The following is a 23032-nucleotide window of genomic DNA, read 5'->3' as shown; positions in this document are numbered from 1 at the left end:
AAGGTTCTGATGAAGTGTTCCTCTAGGTGACCTAACTCAAGTAGCAAATTTTATGCATATACTACTGAGGCTTCATCTTTCTCCCAGTACGTTAATTTATTATTACAAAGAAATGTCATCTTTTTTGCCTGCAATGTGTAGTCACAAATTGCCACATGTGGGAAATGTTCTTGAAGAGATCTCATTACAAGTAAATACAGAATGTGTTGCATGATTGGTGGTGGTAGGGGCGGGTAAAGGGCACTCCTGAACAGTGCAGATTTATGGAGGGAATGTAGCAATAAATAGATTCATTGATTCATTAATAATCAATTCAAATGCACAAATATCAGTGTGTGCCAGAAATGTATATGAAACAAAATATCATTGTAATTGGTAACATTGTTAAAGCTGTCAAGGTTTATGATGGATATAAAGATGTATTTTTCTTCAGCAACCAAAATATATTAAAATCAGGTGTGATTAGCAACTTGTAAAAATAATTAAGCTCTTGTGTAAGTGAAAACTGAATGCATATAAATTTGTTTTAAGATCTGCATCTTAATTTTTTTAACCTCCATTTGAAATTAACAATATGGTAGTGTAGGGTACTGAAAAATTGGTCTATCTATGATGATTACAGCTGTAGTTGCTAATCGTAGTTATTTAAGCAGATTATCAAAAAATCACTAAACAATATTATTGATGCCATTTTTCTTTCTAAGATCAGCTTTGGAGGGATTCCAGCACCTGGAAAATCAGTGTCATTCCCCCATAAACATTTTCATGGGTGTTTAGAAAATCTCTATTATAATGGAGTGGATGTTATTGATTTGGCCAAGCAACAGAACCCACAGATCATCATTATGGTAAGACTTGAGTCTTCATGTGAACAAATGAGGAAAACTACGTGGCTTTTCCACACAAAAAAATTGCTTCATTTTGAATTCCCACTTGATGGGATGTTTTAGACTTTACTCTTGTTCCTTAAAAACATTTCTCTGCTTGGCAATATGCATGTAAGGGATGAATTCTATGTTAAAAATTTAAAATTCATAGGGCATGATTATTTTATATTTATATGAAGTAAAGCAGGCCTTTTCTTGGTGCAACTGATAATTTATTTTGTTGTGATATTATTACTCCCAGGAGACTAATTTCTTTTACTCTGTAATTTCCTTTATAAGATACTCCCTGACAGACTCTCTGAAGAAGCACACCAAGTTCCTGGAGTCAGATAACATCCATCTATATTAGAGAAGCATTTGAAAAATTTGCATTTTGCCATGGTCATTTATAACCAATAAAAGAAACTAGTAGACTTTTATAAGATTGCATCTGCCAGTCTGTCCCAAGAGCAGTGCTGGTCAGGCTGCATTATACTCTAATTCTATGGAAATGCAGCGGAATTTAAATACAACTGTTATCGGTCAGGGTTCAGTCAGGGAAGCAGCACCACTGTGAGTTTAGGAACAAGGATCTATTCTAGGACTTGGATCTTAACAATCATCAGAGGTGCTGGAAAGTGGAACCCAGCTGTCTGGAGGAAGAGATGGAGCAGAGTGAAAGCCAGGACAAGCTGGAATAAACCAGCCCCTCTGTGATCATCCCTCACTGGGCTTTATCACACACAGAAAACCTTTGGGGGGAAAACGGCCAGCCTTTCACTTCTGACTCATATCATGCAAACTCCCTTTTTGGCTAACTTTTAACCACAGCAAGACAAGAAAAGAGATTCTGTGAAACGTGATTTCTAGCTTAACCAGCTTAATGATAGAAAAGCAGACACATCTATCCATTTGAATACATTTCTTTAATTGTTCAAAATTCAGAATATGTAAATGTAAGCTCATGTTGTGTCAGCAAAACCCAAACCACATCATGGGATTATTTATTGCTTACAAAACATTTTATTCTTAATTCTCTGTGTGAATTGATAGTATTTATATGAATACACCATCCAGCAAGATTTTTAAGTAGTGTTTTTTTTAAAAAGGGAAAAGAATTTAAATGGAAAATAAAAATATTATAGAGAGATAGATGTGAGTGTTTCATTGCAAAATGAGTTTCCAGAAGCTGCTCATGCAGCTAGCACCCACTCTTCATTGCCAAGGATTTGCTGCTTGTAGAGTAGCAGACAGCTGGCCAAATGTAGCTGGTAAATGTTTCCATTTTTACCAGGTTTGTTAGTCTTATAATTGCCTCTACATTATGGGTCAGTTTATTTCACTCTTCTGCTTTTGTTATTTCATTCACTGGGGCAAGGTATTTGTCTGCAGTGAAAGCTAATTCACTTTTAACAGAATCACAGTATAGCCAAATGTTTTTGTTTAACCAAGACTAGTAGTTTAATTCCAATGTGTATTCTTCTAAATAAAGTGATTTCATTGACTTTTCAAATCTATATTTAGAAAATTTGTTGAAGATTATTTTCAGGTAAAATAAAAACATTTATCTTGATTTCTGAAGCCTGTTAAGGAACATTCTAATTATTTCTAAATAGTTCAGACCTTTACTTTTTTTTTTAATTTTTTTTTTTTTTTTCTTTGTGGTACGTGGGCCTCTCACTGTTGTGGCCTCTCCCGTTGCGGAGCACAGGCTCCAGACGCGCAGGCCCAGTGGCCATGGCTCAAGGGCCCAGCCACTCCGCGGCATGTGGGATCTTCCCAGACCGGGGCACGAACCCGTGTCCCCTGCATCGGCAGGCGGACTCTCAACCACTGCGCCACCAGGGAAGCCCCTTTACTTTTTTTTTTATCCTTAAATATGTATTTAACTCTAATAGCAAAATAATCCTTCATGTACAATATTTTAATGAAAATTCATGCAATTCTAATGTATCTTGAAGATCTACCTAAAAACCCTTAGATAAGAAATAATACATGTAAATCTGATGACAAGCACATAATGATAAGAAAAAGACAAAAATGGTTCAAAAAAGAATGTAAGTACTACATTGTATTATGCAATGTTAAACCTAAAAAGATGAAAAATAGGCAGAGGGTATGAACAGACCGTTCTGATGAAAGTGAGTCCAGAAGAGCAACAAACTCATGAAAAATGCTTAGATATACTGTTAGGTAAATGCAAGATAAATAAGAATGATACATCACTTTGGCATTTGGTTGTTGAACTTGTGCAGATTTAAAAGATATGTAATACCTATTGCTGTCAAGGATGTGGGGAAAAGCATATCTTTGTCAAGGATGTAGGAAAAGCATACCTTTGTATACTACTGTTGGAAATGTGGAGAATTTAACTTTTTTTGGTGGGCAGAGAAGAAGCTGGAAATATTTATTAAAACATGTAGATACAATAGTTCTTTATTTAGAACCGTCTTCTGCAGAACTGAAAATACCAGCACATAGAGAAGCATGCAGAGTTATTTATTCTTGCATTGTTCAGAGAGACAAAACCTGGAAACAAAGTGAATACACATTAACAAGGAAACAGTTGACTAAAATTGGAACATTCACATAGTAAAATATTATGCAATCAATAAAAGTAGGAATTAGGCTTCTGCCAGATAACTCAAAGGGATTTCCATAAGTTATTTGTTAATGATAAAATCATGATACAGTAAACAGCATAAAACATGGCTCCTATTTTAATAAAACAAATAATGCCTAGTGTGTAGGTATATGTGTTGAAAACATATTTAGGTGTATGTGAATGTACATATAAGTGAACACATAACTTAATCATGTATATACATATATATGTGTATATATATATTTGTATATGTCAATGGAAACAGAGAATTATGAAAAAATATGGAAGGAAAACCAGTAGCCCGTTAATGTTGGTTATGTTATGGGGTGGGTTAGAAGCCAAAGGCAGCAAAAGGGTGAAATAAGTGGGAAGAGAAAACCAAGTAAAACATAAAAAAGAGTTGTTTTTAATAAATTTTTTATTGAATTCAATTGCATTGAGTTAGATGCCTTTGTGAACTGAGAGATGGGGAGGAAATAATTTCACCCAGAAAACGCAGGGAAAGATTTGCCTGACCATGTATCCCTGGATTTGAAGAACCTTTAAGACATATGGCAAGGATTTGAATATTCATGTTGATAGCAATTTTTGTTGTTGTTTTAAATCAGGGGTAATTAGAAATTGATAAACAGCCTCTGTATTTCAGATTTTATCACTAAGGTGATGTGAGTGTCATTCTTAAAGCTTTTTCTTTTACTTTATTCTCAGGGAAATGTGTTGTTTTCTTGTTCAGAACCACAGTCTGTGCCTGTGACTTTTCTGAGCCCCAGGAGTTACTTAGCACTGCCGGGCTCTTCCGGGGAGGACGAGGTTTCTGCCACTTTTCAATTTCGAACCTGGAATAAGGAGGGGCTTCTGCTATTCAGTGAGCTTCAGCTGGTTTCAGGGGGTCTCCTCCTCTTTCTTAATGATGGAAAACTTAAGCTGAATCTCTACCATCCAGGAAAATTACCCAGTGACGTCACAACAGGTAATAAGTGTATTCCTGCAGGCAAAGTATATGCATTTGAAAGATTTCATTCTCTCTCTGTCCTTTCTCCGTAAAATTTTATGCTTAACCCCCAAATTAACATTTGTTTAACAAATGCATACTTGAGTTAATAAGATTATCTCTTGCTTAGAGGAACTCGATTCCGGTTTTCTTTTAAATATGTCTTCAACACGAGCAGTTCTTTTTTAACCAAAATGATAGTTGTGGGGCAATAGAAATTTCCTTCCATGACCCTCTCGCTCAGTCCAGGTAAATCAATATATCCCGAGGAAATGTGTTCTGGGAAAAATATGAAAGACTTTGAAATGGACCCCAAGTTTGCTGGGTATCTTCAATGGAAGATGAGTCTTGTGTAACACAGTTATTAGTCTTATCTGGTCTTTGAGAGATGGGGAGAGGTCTTTCTGGAATCTACATCTGTATCTCAATACTAGTGTGAATGTAAAACCTAAATATTTAGTCAAATTAACTTTACTTGCTGCTGTAGTTTGTGTGGTGTTGCATATATTTGGGGAGAAGATTTGTGTAAAGTCTGTCATTTGGGAACCAAATGGAATTCTCTGCAATTCTAGGCAGTATGGTACCATTTTAATGACTAGAATATAATTAAAGAGACTGTATGCGTGTCTCGAAAATTGATGTCTAATTTAGGTCAGTGCTTTGGGTGAGGGATATTTTTGTCTCTTCATTAAAATTATATAATTCTTGACAAAGGATCTCCATCACATTTTCATATATATGGAATAATACCCAAGCCAAGCAACTAGAGGTCACATTGGGGTAAATTGCGACATCAAGTTAATAAATGATCTTTAAAAACAATTTAAAGATGCTATTGTACTACTCATCTATATTAACTATGACCAAAATTAATAGACTATGACTGGGAGAGGAAAAAAAGTTAAAATACAGTCAGAAACTAAATATAAGAAACACAGGTATACAAATGAATATGCCTAGTCTTTGTGTATCTTTTTTGTTGTTCGTATATTGCTGTAGTTTAAATGTGGGAACTGAAACTGCAATATCAATTATCATTTTTAAGAGGTACTGTGCTGTGACTTTTTAATGCAATACTCAAAATGTGGTAGATTTGCAGGCTTGACAAAAGGAAATAAATTAATCAGTGTCATATCACTAATTAATAGGCTCCCTAAAATGAGGGGCTAAAAATGTAAGCTTACTATTAATGTGTAGTTTATTGTGATGTTATTTGACATCCTCTGGGGTGATTATATTCATAGCCTAATTTTCAACATCTTAAAGAAGCTGCTTCAGTACAGTGTTATTGTACTGAGCCCCATGAAGCTAGTTCATTTCTAAACACTTTACAGGCATACAGATTTAATAAAATGCTAGGTGTAAGTCTATCTAGACTACCCCAAATGATTTTAAAAATTAATGTTTAAATCCGTGTACACTGTAATCTATTATGACATCATATGACTTTGTGTGATTGTGCCCATAGCTGATAACAAGGATCCTCGACAAAATATGAAAGTCAATATATTAAAATTGTTACACTTCAGATAACACAAGTAGGACTTTACACACCAACTCCCCCATTGCCATCTTTCTAGTTTCTTTTAAAGTATTAATTTTTGCTAGTTTCGGTGAGGAAAGTACATTTTGCATTGGATAGTGGGTTATTTAAATGGTATGGGTGGGTGGTCCATTTGTTTCCCTCATAGGAGAAGACTTTCACAGGTACAGTGTTCGATAATTAAATCAGTTGTCAGGTTGTATCATAATGACTCGGAAGAGAATGGATGACCTGTTATTGGTGGGTGAGTATCATATACTAAATCATTCCATTCTATAAGGATGGCTCAATTTTTCTTTGCTACTGGAGATACAAATTATTAATCTTACAGGTTTTCAAAACATAGAGTTTTTATGCTTTTTACAATGGAATAAAAATTTATATTATGTTGAAGAAGAATGGAATTGTGTAGATGTTTGAATTATCAGGCTAAATTTTTAATGTGATGTAGTTTTACAAATCTTCATTTGGAAAGGTTCAAAAATACTATGCCAGCCTCAGTCATTTTTGAAATATTAAGGATATTATAATAGTCTAAATCATCAAACATATTAGCAGCACTACAAAATCACTCATGACATAAAATGTTGTCAGTCTCTGTCACCTTTATAGATGGCAAAGCAAAAATCATTCAGATCAAGAACCTAATGAACAATACGGTTATATTTTCCTATTTAAAACAAGTTCTTTATTGTCAAATTTGAGATTTCTGCTATGAGTTTTACATTTCTGCTGTTGCTTTTGCCTAAAGGTGAAAATCAGGCCTGAAAACAAGCTTCTTGCTCCCATGGGCAGGGACTGGCAGATGCAACCTTACAGTATTTGAGATGTTTCTTTTTAAACATATTTATTGGAGTGTAATTGCTTTACAATGGTGTGTTAGTTTCTGCTGTATAACAAAGTGAATCATCTATACATAAGCATATATATCCCCATATCCCTTCCCTCTTGCATCTCCCTCCCACCATCCCTATCCCACCCCTCTAGGTGGTCACAGAGCACCAAGCTGATCTCCCTGTGCTATGTGGCTGCTGCCCACTACCTGTCTATTTTACGTTGATTGATTTGTGTATATTGAAGAATCCTTGCATTCCTGGGATAAACCCCACTTGATCATGGTGTATGATCCTTTTAATGTGCTGTTGGATTCTGTACGCTAGTATTTTGGTGAGGATTTTTGCACCTATTTCCATCAGTGATATTGGCCTGTAGTTTTCTTTGTGACATCTTTGTCTCGTTTTGGTATCAGGGTGATGGTGGCCTCGTAGAATGAGTTTGGGAGTGTTTCTCCCTCTGCTATATTTTGGAAGAGTTTGAGAAGGATAGGTGTTAGCTCTTCTGTAAATGTTTGATAGAATTCGCCTATGAAGCCATCTGGTCCTGGGCTTTTGTTTGTTGGAAGATTTTAAATCACAGTTTCAATTTCAGTGCTTTTGATTGGTCTGTTTATATTTTCCATTTCTTCCTGGTTCATTCTCAGAAGGTTGTGCTTTTCTAAGAATTTGTCCATTTCTTCCAGGTTGTCCATTTTATTGACATTTGGTTGCTTGTAGTAATTTCTCATGATCCTTTGTATTTCTGCAGGTTCAGTTGTTACTTCTTCTTTTTCTTTTTTAGTTCTGTTGAGTCTTCTCCCTTTTTTTCTTGATGAGTCTGGCTAATGGTTTATCAATTTTGTTTATCTTTTCAAAGAATCAGCTTTTAGTTTTACTGATCTTTACTATTGTTTCCTTTATTTCTTTTTCATTTATTTCTGATCTGATCTTTATGATTTCTTTCCTTCTGCTAACTTTGGGTTATTTTTGTTCTTCTTTCTCTAATTGCTTTAGGTGTAAGGTTAGGTTGTTTATTTGAGATTTTTCTTGTTTCGTGAGGTAGGATTGTATTTCTGTAAACTTCCTTCTTAGAACTGCTTTTGCTGCATCCCATAGGTTTTGGGTCATCGTGTGTTCATTGTTATTTGTTTCTAGGCATTTTTTGATTTCCTCTTTGAGTTCTTCAGTGACCTCTTGGTTATTTAGTAGCATATTGTTTAGCCTCCATGTGTTTGTATTTTTTACAGTTTTTTCCCTGTAATTGATATCTGGTCTCATAACATTGTGGTTGGTAAGGATACTTGATTCGATTTCAATGTTCTTAAATTTACCAAGGCTTGATTTGTGACCCAAGATATCATCTCTCCTGGAGAATGTTCCATGAGCACTTGAGAAGAAAGTGTATTCTGTTATTTTTGGATGGAATGTCCTATAAATATCAGTTAAGTTCATCTTGTTTAATATGTCATTTAAAACTTGTGCTTCCTTATTTATTTTCCTTTTGGATGATCTGTCCATTGGTGAAAGTGGGTTGTTAAAGTCCCCTACTATGATTGTGTTACTGTCGATTTCCCCTTTTATGGCTGTTAGCATTTGCATTATGTATTGAGGTACTCCTATGTTGGGTGCATAAATATTTACAATTGTTATATCTTCTTCTTGGATTGATGCCTTGATCATTATGTAGTGTCCTTCTTTGTCTCTTGTAATAGTCTTTATTTTAAAGTCTATTTTGTCTGATATGAGAATTGGTACTCCAGCTTTCTTTTGATTTCCATTTTCATGGAATATCTTTTTCCATCCCCTCACGTTCAGTCTGTATGTGTCACTAGGTCTGAAGTGGGTCTCTTGTAGACCGCATATGTACGGGTCTTGTTTTTGTATCCATTCAGCCAGTCTATGTCTTTTGGTTGGAGCATTTAATTCCTTTACATTTAAGGTAATTATTGATATGTATGTTCCTATTACCATTTTCTCAATTGTTTTGGGTTTGTTTTTGTAGGTCTTTTCCTTCACTTGTGTTTCCTGCCTAGAGAAGTTCCTTTAGCATTTGTTGTAAAGCTGGCTTGGTGGTGTTGAATTCTCCTAACTTTTGCTTGTCTGTAAAGGTTTTAATTTCTCTGTCGAATGTGAATGAGATCCTTGCTGGGTAGAGTAATCTTGGTTGTAGGTTTTTCCCTTTCATCACTTTAAATATGTCCTGCCACTCCCTTCTGGCTTGCAGAGTTTCTGCTGAAAGGTCAGCTGTTAACCTTATGGGGATTCCCTTGTATGTTATTTGTTGCTTTTCCCTTGCTGCTTTTAATATTTTTTCTTTGTATTTAATTTTTGATAGTTTGATTAATATGTGTTTCAGCGTGTTTCTCTTTGGGTTCATCCTTTATGATACTCTTTTTGTTTCCTGGACTTGATTGACTATTTCCTTTCCCATGTTAAGGAAGTTTTTGACTATAATCTCTTCAAGTATTTTCTCAGACCCTTTCTTTTCCTCTTCTTCTGGGAGCCCTATAATTTGAATGTTGGTGTGTTTAATGTTGTCCCAGATATCTCTGAGACTGTCCTCAATTCTTTTCATTCTTTTTTATTTATTCTGCTCCCTGGCAGTTATTTCCACCATTTTATCTTCCAGCTCACTTATCTGTTCTTCTGCCTCAGTTATTCTGATATTGATTCCTTCTAGAGTATTTTTAATTCCAGTAATTGTGTTGTTCATCACTGTTTGTTTGCTCTTTAGTTCTTCTAGATCTTTGTTAAATGTTTCTTGTATTTTCTCCATTCTGTTTCCGAGATTTTGGATCATCTTTACTATCATAATTCTGAATTATTTTACAGGTAGGTTGCCTATTTCATCTTCGTTTATTTGGTCTTGTAGGTTTTTACCTTGCTCCTTCATCTGTAACATATTTTTTTGTTGTTCCTTTTTTTTTTTTGGATGGGTGTTGCTGTATTCCTGTCTTACTGGTTATTTGTCCTGAGATGTCCAGCACTGGAGTTTGCAGGCAGTTGGATAGAGTCAGGTCTTGGTACTGAGATGAGGCCCTCCGGGAGGCCTCATTCCTATTAATATTCCCTGGGGTCTGAGATCCTCCGTTAGTCCAGAGGTTTGGACTCGGAGCTCCCACCACAGGATCTTGGGCCCGACCTGTGACCTGGAAACCAAGATCACACAAGCTTCACGGTGCAGTTTAAAAAAATGAAAGAAAGAAAGAAAGAGAGAGAGAGAGAGGGAGGGAGGGAGGGAGGGAGGGAGGAAAGCAGTACAATATCAAAGAATAAAAAACAAAATAAAATTAGAAAGAGAAAAAATATATTCGGAAAAATAAAACTGTAATTGAAACAACTACACAAGGTAAAATACAACCACAACAGAAAAAAGAAAAAAAAACCAAAAGCCCTGGCTATGTGGGTGGAGTTTAGGCGGGGGTGGAACTTAGGCAGGGGTGGGGTTTAGGGTGGGGTGGGTCCTAGGCAGTTAGGGGGGTGATGTTTGAGCATGGGGCGGGGCCTAGGCTCAGGACATAGGTAGCTGGAAAAGTCCCTCGGGCGGGGCCTAGGTGGGGCGACGTTCAAGCGTGGGTGGGGCCTCTGCTTAGGACCTGGGGAAGGGGAGAGGCAGCACATCCAAAGGAGGTCCTCTGGAGTGTGGGGTTCTGGAATTTGGAGGTAGGTCCCTCAGTGAGGGTGTGTGGTTGGGGTTTAGGCCCAGCTCATTGGACGGGGTCTCCCAGTGTAGAGGTGGGGCCCTGGGTGGGGGTGTGGGGGCGGGACTTGGGCTCTGTGCGCAGCAAGGAGGCTCCGAGGGCAGAGGACTAGGCCCGGGAGCCCAGCAGCCTTCCCGGTGCCTAAGTGGACAGGGAATGCACTGGCCGCGTTCCCTTCCGTTCCTCCGCGCCCCTCCCTCACCTTCTCTCCCAGGTTCTCCCCCCCTAACGGGGGTGGGTGCCGCTTGGTGTAGGAGCTCCTCACCTCCCCCAGCCACCCCTCAGGGGTGCCGGTCCTGGAGGTCCGGCCTTTACTTTTACTCCGCCTTGCCTTCCTCCCACTCCCTCAGGACCTGCGCAGCTGGAGGGGGCCTCTGTGGGCCGAGGATCAGGCCTGGGTCTTCAGCAGGCTCCCGGGGGCCCAAGTGGGCATGGGAAACCTGGCCATGCTCCCTTTTGATCCTCTGCCCTCCCAGTGGTTCCCCAATTTCCCCTTTCGGGCGTGGGGTCCCTTCCCCCCCTACAGCCACCCCTCAGGGGCGCCAGTCCCGTCCCGCCTCCACTTCTCCTCCCCCTTCACTACCCCCATACCCCACGTCCTACCCAGTCACTGGGGGTTCCTCCCATCCCCTTAGGTGTCCGTGGTCCCCCACCAGTGCCTGGTAGGTGCCCTAGTTGTGAGGAGACGCGAATTCCGCATTCTCCCAGTATGCCATCTTGACTCCGCCTCTGAGATGCTTCTGCATGTTTCAGTTACTAGGCCTTCGTGATTCCTGTGGCCCTGGCAATGGGACTGCCCTCTTGATTTGCCTCACCCAGGAGAAGCCATTTTTAACATTCCCCCTTCTTCCCTTTCACTGTTGGAATATTCTTACTTTTCACCTTAGAACCCCATCGCTCCTTGAAAGTCCCACTTTCCCCTAAAGTGATTGGCAGCATTGACCTCCATATTTTCCTCTTGGCAAGAGAGATCTGGTGTCACGGATCTTTAATTCTGAGCTTTCCCTGAAAGTCCCACTTTCCCCTAAAGTGATTGGCAGCATTGACCTCCATATTTTCCTCTTGGCAAGAGCAATTTGGTGTCATGGATCTTTAATTTTGGTTAGTGGCTATAGTTAGTGAATATAAGAATGCCTGGCACAGTTTCAGAGCACTAAAAGTTACTTGGAACAGGCAGATTCCTTCAGTTGCTCCTTGAGTAATGGCCTTTGTATAATTGCCTTTTGCTTCTTTGCAAAGAATCTACACTATATAGCAGGCTTTTTCTCCCCCCCCATTACACATCCTACTTCATGGATGCCTGTTATAATCTTATGAAAAAGTGATGGTAGCTAAAGTGCCACAATATTTCTGTAGCAGTTTAAGACTGGTCCCTGATATTATATACAAGGAGCAGAGATAAACCTTTTTCCTCCTCCTATATTTTGTGTGTCTATGTGTTTTGGGGCCTGAGAGGGAGAGAAAAAGAGAGAAGGTGAGAGAGAGAAAACAGAAAAGAGGAGGAGAAGGAGAAGAAGGGGAGAGGGAGAAGGTTCTTGTAAAGGATCCCACATTCTTCTGCCACCTGGACTTGCAAACCTTTCCATTTATTCTTCTGTTCTTCCAGCTGGAGCTGTCAATGGTTTCTACCCAAAGACCACAGTGATCATACCTGCAATTAAACAGGTTAGGTTTGTTGCTTACTGCAACAAGCGAACTGTCACCCAGGGGACCCATGGAAGAGTCTCATTACAAAGGTGTTAAGGATGACTTGTCATAGGATTTGAGGTTGAGTTAGCTGTTTTGCGTGGGGGTTTCAAGGAAATGGAAAATTGCTTGGGATTAAATGCTGCCAGGAGGTGAGGGTAACTGTGTGGTTAAATATCTTTGTAAGTATTATTTAGAAGGATGGAGGAATAAAATAAGGCTAAATCTGTAATTGATTTAAAAAGTCAGTTGTTATTCATATTATCCAGGAGAGGACTTGGTATTTTTGTGGTTTGCACAGTAGCCTTGCTTTTGTCTGTGCTTAACCCAGTTTGTAAAGTACTTTCGGGGTTTGTTTTGAGGGTTTTTTTTTTTGGTCCCAATTCATTGTAGTGACAGAGTGACCTTGTCTAATACTGATGTTCTGTGAGCTTGCTTATGCTCAATGGGAGAACACCAAGGCCTAGCTCTGGATGCCCACCAGCATCTCACACCACCAAGGCCTCCCTGAGAGTACCAGGCCACTAGCCCCTAGCTCTTTTCTCTTTCTCAAAGTTAATTGTTTAACATGAGCAAAACCATAAGGGGACCTACCTGTCGTGTAGGCTGAGAAGAGTGTGGGTTTTGGAATCAGCTCACCAGCTGGATACTTCCTTGGGTGATTTGTTTTTCCTCTTGACCATTATTTTCTCTATATTTAAAATGAGAATAACAATAGTAATGTTGAAAATTAAATGACATGATGCGTATAAAGCACGCAGTACCTGTTATGAGTAATAGTCACTAAAACTGTTATTATTTTATTATTATTGTACCAACAACATATCCCTTCCCCTACATTCGAAAGTTGTGAGTGGTGGGAGTCGTGTACTAGAATTAGCATTTAGTTACCTTATACCATGAATCAGAAAAAATACAAATTCTGCAATTCCTCCTTTTCTTTCCCTCTTTCACCATGATGTGGCCTTGGAAAGGGGCTCACTTCTCATCAGACATTAAAGTGGAAGGAGCTGTAGATTTAAAAGAAAAATAGAATCCAATTTTAAAATTATCCTTTTTATTATGTAGAGTTAGGTGAAATGAATTAAATGGGTCTTTCATTATTTAATTTGAGCAATAAATCCCATTGACAGGTAATAAAAAAGTCTCCTCTTCATAAGCAAGCGATGTCTGTTACAAATGAGGCTCAAGAATACCTTTCTGAAGTTTCCCCCACAAACACAGCACAACTTCGTAACCCACAAGCTGGGCAAGTGGGTGCAATTAACTGTGTCACATCACAGAATGGCTCTCCTGACAGACTTGTGTTCTTAATCTAAATTAGCTTCTGTATTGACGGAAGGTGTCCCCAAGCCTTTGACTTTATCCTGCTGCAGCTACCCAGCAGCTACCTGGAGCACTGCTACTCAGAGTGTGCTCCTTGGAATACACTGGTTCACTGAAATACTTATTACCAAGATAAGTACAAAAATTGAGAGTAAGCTCCTAGAAACCGTTATAGCAAGAAGGTATTGCCACACCTTCTAAGCATATGGTCAGTGGGCTTGTATTTTATATATCTTCTTTCTTTAATGTTTCAGTCATTCATTTTTATTGAATTTTATAAAAGTATCAATCTGCAGTAGATCAGAAAAGAAAATGTCCATAACCGCAGGTAGTTTGATGAGCACCGTCCCAGGCCAATGGAACGCCTAAGATGAGATAAAAGAAGCAGAACCTTGTATCCAGGCACATCCGAGCTTTGAGGAAGAGATGGTGGGAGACACAGGGTGGGGTGAGGAGGGTGGGAAGTGTTCGTCCGTGTGACGCAAAACTCAGTACAAGGATTTTCACTCTAAATGTATCCTCTTAAAGGAAGCACAGGATGACAAATTTGGGACGTTTGATTTATTTTAGTCCAGTCTCATATCCTCAGGGATTATATAACTCTATTCAACCGTCTATTTCAGAGTGCACTCTTAGAAAATGTGTCTAAAAGTGTCTAGCCTACATCCTTCATTTTTCAGTTTTTAGGCCTTTCTCATTATCTTTCACAAACCAAATCAGAATTGGGTCTTTGGAAACCTTTTTTGCTTCATGGGTATAATTTAAAAATAAGGTTTGGTGCCCAGGATGGAATTTGTGTTATACTAAATGAGTACAGGGCAGAGAGCTTCAACATCTAATGGAGCTTCCATGCATTTTCTCTCTGAAAGCTTGTGGTCAAAAATAGCTGGAGAAATAAAGAAATTGCACATAATATCAGGAAAGAGGCCCATGACTTTTAGATTTAAATAGAGTACTTATATTTTTGCTCAGTAATTTGATCTGCAAAATCATACAGAGTTGACTATTCAGTGGATGTAAACCTTACTGGTTTACCTACAATAGAGAGACTTAGATTCCACCTGTCTGCTGAGTATTCAAAACAGAACCTTTGTAGACTTAATTCCCTTTAAGAGGGAAAGGCTCCACCATCTCCTGGATTCATGACACTGGGAATGCCTTAGGAGGGACTAGTGACTGTTTCTGTAGGTGATAAGAAAACCTTGATTTTTGATTATAGCAATTTTTTATTATATATGTAAACTTGGAAAATACAGAAAAATTATAAAGAGAAGTAAAAACAACCACAGTTTTCTTTTATGCAAAAATTACTGTTTATATGTAGAGGTATTTCCTTTCAGCCCTTTCCCATATTTATATAAAATTAGGAATATAATTAAAATTGTATGTATAGAGTCGATTCGCAATACTTGCAATAGTTATCTTCTCTGAAGTTGCCAGGAACATGGAATTAGCAAATACTAAACCATTGTTTCCAGGGGAAATACAGGGTTAGGTTCCTGTGAGCCTGTGGTGGCAACATTTTTGTCTACCTATCAACACAACCTTGTATGTATGATTGTGTTTGAAGACACGTTATTTAGTATTTATTATTGATTCACCAACATTGAATTCGTGGCCAACAGCACTATAACTCATGCCTGAATGAAGTTTATCTATCACATGTATTTTCTCCATAAGGCAAATCATAGCATTTTTGCACTTAAGAACACTAGACAGCCCTTCATCACTGTGCCAGGGGGCCTTTTAAACAGCAAAATTGCCAACAGAAAACACAAAAATGTGAAGACAGGTTTACATGTGAGAGCTGAAATAAGAAATTTTGCCTTACTTGACCTCAGCTAGAAGCATGCATGTCAGTCAACTCAAATTTTTCTCTGCTCTGTGCATTTCTATGCCTGACCCCAAAAGTGCCCTGAGTATTGATTTGGAAGCTACCAATAAATTATGGCAACTGGTTGAACTTGCAAATACAAAATCTGAAAGTTATTATGATCAGCTGTGTAAATATGGTTTTACACGCTGCTTTATTTTTTAACTTTGCATTATACCAGTATGCTTTCAGCGTGCATTATAATCTCTTCAAATATTTTTGTAATGATTGACTTCATATACTTTGTTTAATATTCTAGTCTCACAAAAAATGACTACACCAAAGTGTAAAAGAGCAGATAAATCCTCTATCGGGTATAACCTAGAATTTTGGAAAATATCTGTGCTCTTCCCAAACCCCTCCTTTTAAAAGGTAAATTACATGGTGGAAGCTGAAAATTAGTCCATGCCAGATAAGATTTGAACCATTGAAAGGTTTTAACCATTCAGGATTGTCCAAAGTTGAGTTAGAATTTTGTTCTCTCTATTGAGGCCCCAAGAAAGAAAGATAATCATGCACTGTTTCCACGTAGAGGGTGCTGATTGCCCACTGACCTCCCTTTCTCTCTCCCTTCTTCTTTTATTAATAGTTATGAGTGCTGCCCTTGTTTGAGTAATGTGTACATTGCTATTTCTAACCAACTGCTTACAGTGTTCACTGTTAAGAGGTATCTCTTTTAACTGATTTTACCTCCCCCAGGTGTTGGATTAAATGATGGGCAGTGGCATTCCATCTCTTTGTCTGCCAAAAGGAGTTACCTGAGCGTGGTTGTGGATGGCCAAGTGGCTTCTGCATCTCCTTCCCTGGGGCCTGAGCAGATTTATTCAGGGGGCACCTATTATTTTGGAGGTAAGAGAAACAGTTGCTCCATATGGGCAATTGAACCATGTTCGCAGTTACTTCCCGTGTCTTAATGTCATCGTGTTTTAACCAGTGTCAATATTATGGAATAATTTCTCACTTTCTTTGAACATGGAAATGTTGAGTAGATCATGATGATTAATTATGACCTAAAATACATTTCTTTGAGGTGGACTGACTTATGTTTATAATTTCTATAATGAGATTGCTTGCAAGTAGACCATGCTCTTCAGTTCTTACTTTCAAATTTTGTTATATTTTCCTAATGTTGAATGGCTTTACATGTATGTCTTTTTCAGATTTTATGGGCTCATTTCATTGCACTGTTTTCCTGATCATGCCTCTTAGCTTTTCTAGAGCATCCTTATTGCTTTTCTGCTGCTCAGTGCAGGTCAATGTTATGCCAGTGGACAAATAATCTGACTTAATTAGCCCCAGAAGCCTCTTCTCACTGCTAAGTAATAATGCACTGATATAGTTGATAAAATGAAGGCATTAGCCTTCAGCACCAGGCCATCTCTCTTAAGGAACAAAAACAAATGTAGTGTTTACTTGTCCAGTGGATGTTTGATTGAACTAAAATCTTCAAAAAGCAAACCTTGGAAGTGGAAATGAATCTTTAGCACTGGAAAATTAAAATAAGACAATACTTGACATTAATTAGAAAGACAAAGTTGTAAAACTGTTAGTAGTAAGACATTTTTAATCATGACTTGAGGTGTTTCTTCTTGTTATTTTGAAATGTAATCATGACTTCTGTCTAGAATCACTTTTGAATTTGGTTGAAAGCCCAGTCTTCATCATTCATCAATAAAATACAAATTCCTTTCTAAGAATTGACAGTAAGTATACAGACCGTGAATCATTCATCTTATATTAAGAGTGAACAAACAAACCGAAAAAACCCTACATAATCCGTTACTGTGAAAGGCAGCATAATGCCAACAGTCTTAAAAGATATAATTGCTTCCTTTAGGGTGATGTGTTCATTTATAAACCAAGTGGTTTATAAAACCTAATGGAATATATGATTTATTTTATAGCAGTCCATAGGAACATGTTCCTTTAATACAGGGTAAGATATACAAACAGTCCCTGACTTAGGATTTTTCAACTTTATGATGGTGCGAAGAAATACACATTCAATAGAAACCATACTTTGAATTTTGACCTTTTCCCAGGCTAGTGACATGTGGAATAATACTCTCTCAGGATGCTGGGCAGTGGCAGCGAGCCACAGCTCCCAGTCACCCACGCAATCCCAAGGGTAAACAACAGATACACTTAAACCATTCTGTTCCCACACAACCAATCTGTTTTCACTTTCAGTACAATATTCAGTAAATTATGTGAGTATTCAACACTTTATTATAAAGTAGGGTTTGTGTTAGGTGATTTTGCCCAACTGTTGGCTAATGTAAGTGTCCTGAGCATGTTTAAGGTAGGCTGGGCTAAGCTATGATGTTTGGCAGGTTGGATATATTAAATACATTTTTGACTTAGGGTATTTTCAACTTACAATGGGTTTATCAAGATGTAACCACATTGTAAGTCAAGGAAGATCTGTGTAGAACAACTTAATTAAGAGCTTTCACTTCAAAGGAAAAGATTTAGAAGCACCAAAAGAGGTAAGAAAAAACCCAAACATTTTGTTAAATGATGCAAAAAAGAGATGATAAAAATAACAGACTGCATAAAAGTGTAAGTAATGAAAATAGACTCATCATTCTTAAATTATTTTACACCCTTCATGTTCAGATTTAATGATGCCTACCTATTTTTTGTACAAAATTTTGATTGATTTTTATTCATACTATAATATTTTATAATGAGATATATCACATGTGCACTCTGTAATTTTGCTTGTTTTTATTACGATACATATGATATACACCATTTTAATTAAATGAACTTAATAATTTTTGAATAGTTTTAGATTTACCAGAGGATTGCAAAGATACACTGGGAGTTGCCAAATAGCCCACACCCAGTTAGTTCGTATTGTTCACATCTTACATCATATATACAATTTAAAGAATACTAATTATTATTTTTAAAATACACATCTACACATGCATTTTCCAGCTTAAGAAAGATAACATTACCAACATCCATTTGTCACTCCATGATCATACCTCTTCATCTCCCCAGGTAACCATCATCTTGAATTGGGGTTTTATGCCTCCTGTCATGTTCTTTATGATTTGACATCTATGAAGGTATTCCTGAGTCCCTAAACAATATACTGTGAAAGCTTCCATAATAAAATTCCAACTTCAGGGCTTTTATTTAAATAACCAATCTTAAGTTTACTTAGGCAAGTAAGTAAAGTTAGTTTACTAAGTAAACTAAGTTTACTTAGTTTATTCAATCATCTTCTCCAATTGGTAACCTTAAGTACCAGAGTATGTTTGATCTTGTCATGAGATTCTATTAATCACTAAGTATATACCCTGCAAGCCCCAGGGCACCCTGACATTTCCAGGGCTGTGAGCAAGGGTCCAGAGGAAAGCAGGAGGCCTCCTGCTGCCACATTTCTCCCTCCTCCTCCCAGCCTTGCGCCTCCAGGACCTGGTAGAGGAGGTCCATCCTTCTGGAAGCCCAAGTAGGGCTTCTGGGGTGGGAATTCTGGGATGGGCTAGAGGGGAGCAGTTTCCAAGTGGGCACATCACCTTCCCCTGTGAGACCCCCCGGTGCCATGGGCAGAATCATGGCTGGAGGAGGGTTAGAATAGGGTCCCCTGAAGGGCAGGACTGGCTCAGGGGCTCATTGTCTGAGTGGTACTGGCAGTGGGGTGACCAATGATGCCAAAATCTTGGCTCTCCGTGCACCAATGCCGAAAAGAAATACGGAAGCAGAGTTTTGGAGGAACAAGAAAAAGTAGCTTTATTCTTTGCCAGGCAAAGAGAGGACACAGCAGGTGCCCCCCACCCCGCCCCCACCCCCGGGAATAAGGAGAGGTTTTATATCTTAATGAAGGTCTTGCTTTTTTTTTTTTTCCTTTTGCAAAATTTCAAAACAGCCACAGCTGGCATCAGGCAACTTGGTGACTGGGGTTGGTCTTTTCTGAAGTTATTGGCCGGTGACCTTCTTTCTGAAACAAAGAATGCTACAAGGGAGTGTAAGGGGAGAAGAAAGCCAGGTGCAGAGTGTAATTCATACGGAGTCAGAGAGTACTCAGCTTTGTGAAGAAGTCCAGCTGCAAGTGTTGCTTAGTAGTAACAGCTAAAGAATAACCAAGACTGCTTAACTCTTTCAGGCCTGTTGATGTTGTTTCCCAGCCTGTTCATTGTTTCCTTATTTTCCTTCTCTTCTTTTATTTAAGAGAAGTCTCATTTCTATTTTTGCTGCACCACCAACTCTCCCGTTTTAGCGCTGAAAGCCTGGAGTCCTGGAAACAGCCTCCCTGCTTCCCACCCCCAGAGCAAACTTGGCGGTTGGTCATCCTAGAAAACCTTCTCTGCTGTGTGGATGAGAGTCCCCTTTATTCCTAGGATCTGTTTTATCTAGATGGAGGGCTTTTTTTAGGTAGTTAATTTTTCAGCCAGTTTGTCTTCAAGTAAATAAACATCCTACGTTCTGAGACACTTCCCATCCATTCCCCTGTGGTCCTCTCTAAATTCAACTGCCGGGTTTCCAGTTATCTTATCAGCAATCAGTCTAACCTATAAGCTGGCTACAGTGCCCCCATGCAAAGGGGCAGTCTGTCCCACCAGCCTGGGTTGTATTTGTTTTCTGTGTCAGTCTTGAGTGTGACTGTTGAGAGAGTGGGCTGCCCGGAACTCACAGCGTTCTGCATATACTGCCACACGCCACTCTCTGCCCATCATCGTTTACGTTTTCTCCCTCCTCAAATGTATGCCTTTCAAAAAATTACTGAGGTCAGCTTTTATTAGTTATAAACTATAAAATTTAAATCTGGGTTCTCCAGATTGAGGATGGAGGGAAGTCTAACTTCTCTGTATTCCCCTGTGCAATCTTGGTGCAACTGAATAACACACCGTGTAGCACAAGCTAGAGATACTAGACTGTGTGCAGAATCCTCACACTCCCACTTGTATAAATCAGACATTATCCATCCAGTGAACTGGCTACGCCACCCTGAAGTCAAACCCGACATCTTACTTCTGGTACATGCAGTGATCATTTATCTGCCGTCTCAGAGGTGCTTAGCATGCTGCCTGCCTCTAGGAATGGATCTGTCCATTAATTCAGCATAAAGTGTTCCCTAGAAATCTTCATATTTTAGAACTTTCATCTCAAACCAGTTCAGTGCTGCATTTCTCTCTGCTGTTGCATTATATTAACCTGTGGATGTCTGTTATCATAGGCTAACGAGACTAACCTGGATTGAACCCTACTTTGTTCTTTAGAATCTCTTGCTTATTAAACATTGTAGCCAGGAATGTGAAGGGCCTCATAATATGACTGCTGTGCTCTCTGTAAAGTTCCATGACCTCTCCTTGTGACTGTGAGTTTGCTTAGTTTTGTTCCCTATAGAGGCATACTGCACAATTTATTTTATTCTGAAATAGTTTGAAATGTGTCAGGAAACACCACCTGGAGAAAAGGAGATTAGCAGTGCTGTTTATATTCCTGGCATATTGTAGTTGCCCCCAAATATTATTGAACTGTTATCCTCTCGGTTTTTATTTTAACATTCTTAATTGGTTAATAAGTCATCTAGAAAATACTTTTCCAGGTTATGGTAACTGTATCCTATACCACAGAAGAATTTTAAGCACTGAAAGTGTGTGTAGAACCATGTACAATTAACTGATACTCAAAAAACTTTCATCCCCTTTTCTTGATATATTAAATTTAAAAGTTCAGTCTCCATTGCTTAAAATATAATATTTCAATGTGCCTGATAACAGTTTTAAGTATGAATCCCGGCCTTTCCTTGCTGGGTAAAAGTATTTTGTTAGGAAAACAAAGCATTAAGGAGAAACATCCTCAGTCAAAATATTTAATTATAGTGGAAATTCCCAGGTAGAAAACTAGCATGGATTGTACAGGAGTTAGGAAATTGCGGATTCATTTCTTATTCTTTGAAATTGTATTAGTGGTTGACAACCATAATGGCAAAGAAAGATTAATGAAAAATACATACTCCATAAAATTGTTTATTTCACTTGGATAGAGAAACACTGAGAACATCATTAAACCCCAGACAAAAATGGTTAATATTATAGTTCTTTATTATTTAAATAATTAGAAACAGGTCTTAGATAAATGTTGGGGAAAAAATCAATATAAATGGAACACTCCTTTACGAGGCAGAGAATAAATAAAGTCAAACAATGAAATGTTTTTGACATTAAGCCATTATGATTTATTAAAATGCATGTATATGTGGCTCTTATATGCATATGAAAAGTATTTAATTACATAAATAGTTGTAATTTTATTCCAAGTGTCGTAACTCCTTTTCCGAGTAGCCTTAAACACAAAGGTATCTCCGCATTATTGATTTATCTTTTCTTATCTACAGTGCATGTTTTCTTCCTTTATGCTCTTCTTTTTGCCTCCCAGAAGACTAAGTTCCTGTGTTTGAGTTATATATAATTTAATACTGCTGGCTGACATGTTCAGGACACTGGAGCTGATCTGTATATTTCTAAAGTTGGGATCAAGTTAGTATCCTTGCACATAATTATTATAACAGTAGTAATTTCTTATGAATCCTATGGTAATAAAGAGAAGTACGTTTGTATGAATTGCTATTTGTAATTTAGATCAAATGAATGATGACTGCAATAGGCTTTCCCCTCCATTTCAATTTAATAATCAAATGCCTATTTAAAAAATTTTTTTAGTGAAGATACTGAGTCCTGCTTCATTATGATGTATCCTGATCAACTTTGTATTGTTTTGTTTTTATCAGGTTGTCCTGACAACAGCTTTGGATCCAAATGTAAAAGTCCACTTGGTGGGTTTCAGGGATGTATGAGACTCATTTCTATCAGTCACAAGATGGTAGATCTGATTTCAGTTCAGCAGGAGTCCCTTGGGAACTTCAGCGACCTTCAGATAGACTCATGTGGAATCACAGACAGGTAAAGGCAATCTCACTTCTTTATTTTGACCTGTCCATTTTCAAACTTTTGGCAGCAGATTGAAATCTGTGTGTAAAACAAACATTTTTCTCTCCTTTTTCTTACCATCATCTGTTCCATGGGAAAGAGATAATATTCACATTAGAAATAAGAAAATATTCTTTTAGTTTTATACTTCATATTTCCAGTGATAAAATTTAGCTAGAAGACACATGACCATGTTATTTATATGTACAAATAGCTACCAATTCACAAAAGGTGATGTTGATGCTGCTATAATTTTAGAGGGGTATAAATGTATCAAAAATATATCATTAAACGCAATAGCTTAGGATACCCTAACAGTAATCTAGACCATCAGGTACCAGTAAATCAGAGACCTATGTGGTCAGTTATCAAACTGGCTTTTGCTTCCGTGACAGCTGAATAATATTTCAGAGGCATAGGAATTTTAACTGGTTCCTGTGGTCCTGATGTGTACCTTTAAGAACCCATTACTATCTTCTCTGCAGGGAAAATGAAGAGGAAACTCCCTGTGAAAGAGTTTGGAGCCGTAGTGTTGATAAAGGTGTGAGGATGATCCAGTAGTTTCAATAGGAACCCCAGTACAGAGCATGCTAGTGCAAGCTTTGGGCGTTCATTGCAGAGGACAAGTAACTTTTAATATAATAATTGATAGTTAATAATTTTAAAGTATTTTTAGGCT

The 23032-nt window shown here is 38.0% G+C and overlaps 1 protein-coding gene across 7 annotated transcripts in view; it reads left to right on the top strand.

Moving 5' to 3' along the window:
- CNTNAP4 (contactin associated protein family member 4) overlaps positions 1-23032 on the top strand; it is a gene marked incomplete at both ends in the record, with an annotated part of 257669 nt that overhangs the window by 155991 nt on the left and 78646 nt on the right. For 4 of the 7 annotated variants that reach the window (XM_081215455.1, XM_081215459.1, XM_081215457.1 and 1 more), the window contains 4 exons: positions 705-848; positions 4180-4441; positions 16106-16255; positions 22155-22326. In XM_081215455.1, coding sequence (XP_081071581.1) covers positions 705-848; positions 4180-4441; positions 16106-16255; positions 22155-22326 — 728 coding nt within the window. Of the gene's footprint in view, positions 1-704; positions 849-4179; positions 4451-16105; positions 16256-22154; positions 22327-23032 lie in introns of all 7 variants that reach the window. The other 3 variants (XM_081215453.1, XM_081215456.1, XM_081215458.1) reach the window with 3 other exon arrangements.

The sequence above is a fragment of the Mesoplodon bidens genome (assembly GCF_964165515.1).
Source record: "Mesoplodon bidens genome assembly, chromosome: 18".
Taxonomy (NCBI): Eukaryota; Metazoa; Chordata; class Mammalia; order Artiodactyla; family Ziphiidae; genus Mesoplodon; species Mesoplodon bidens.
This window is presented reverse-complemented; position numbering and strand designations above follow the sequence as displayed.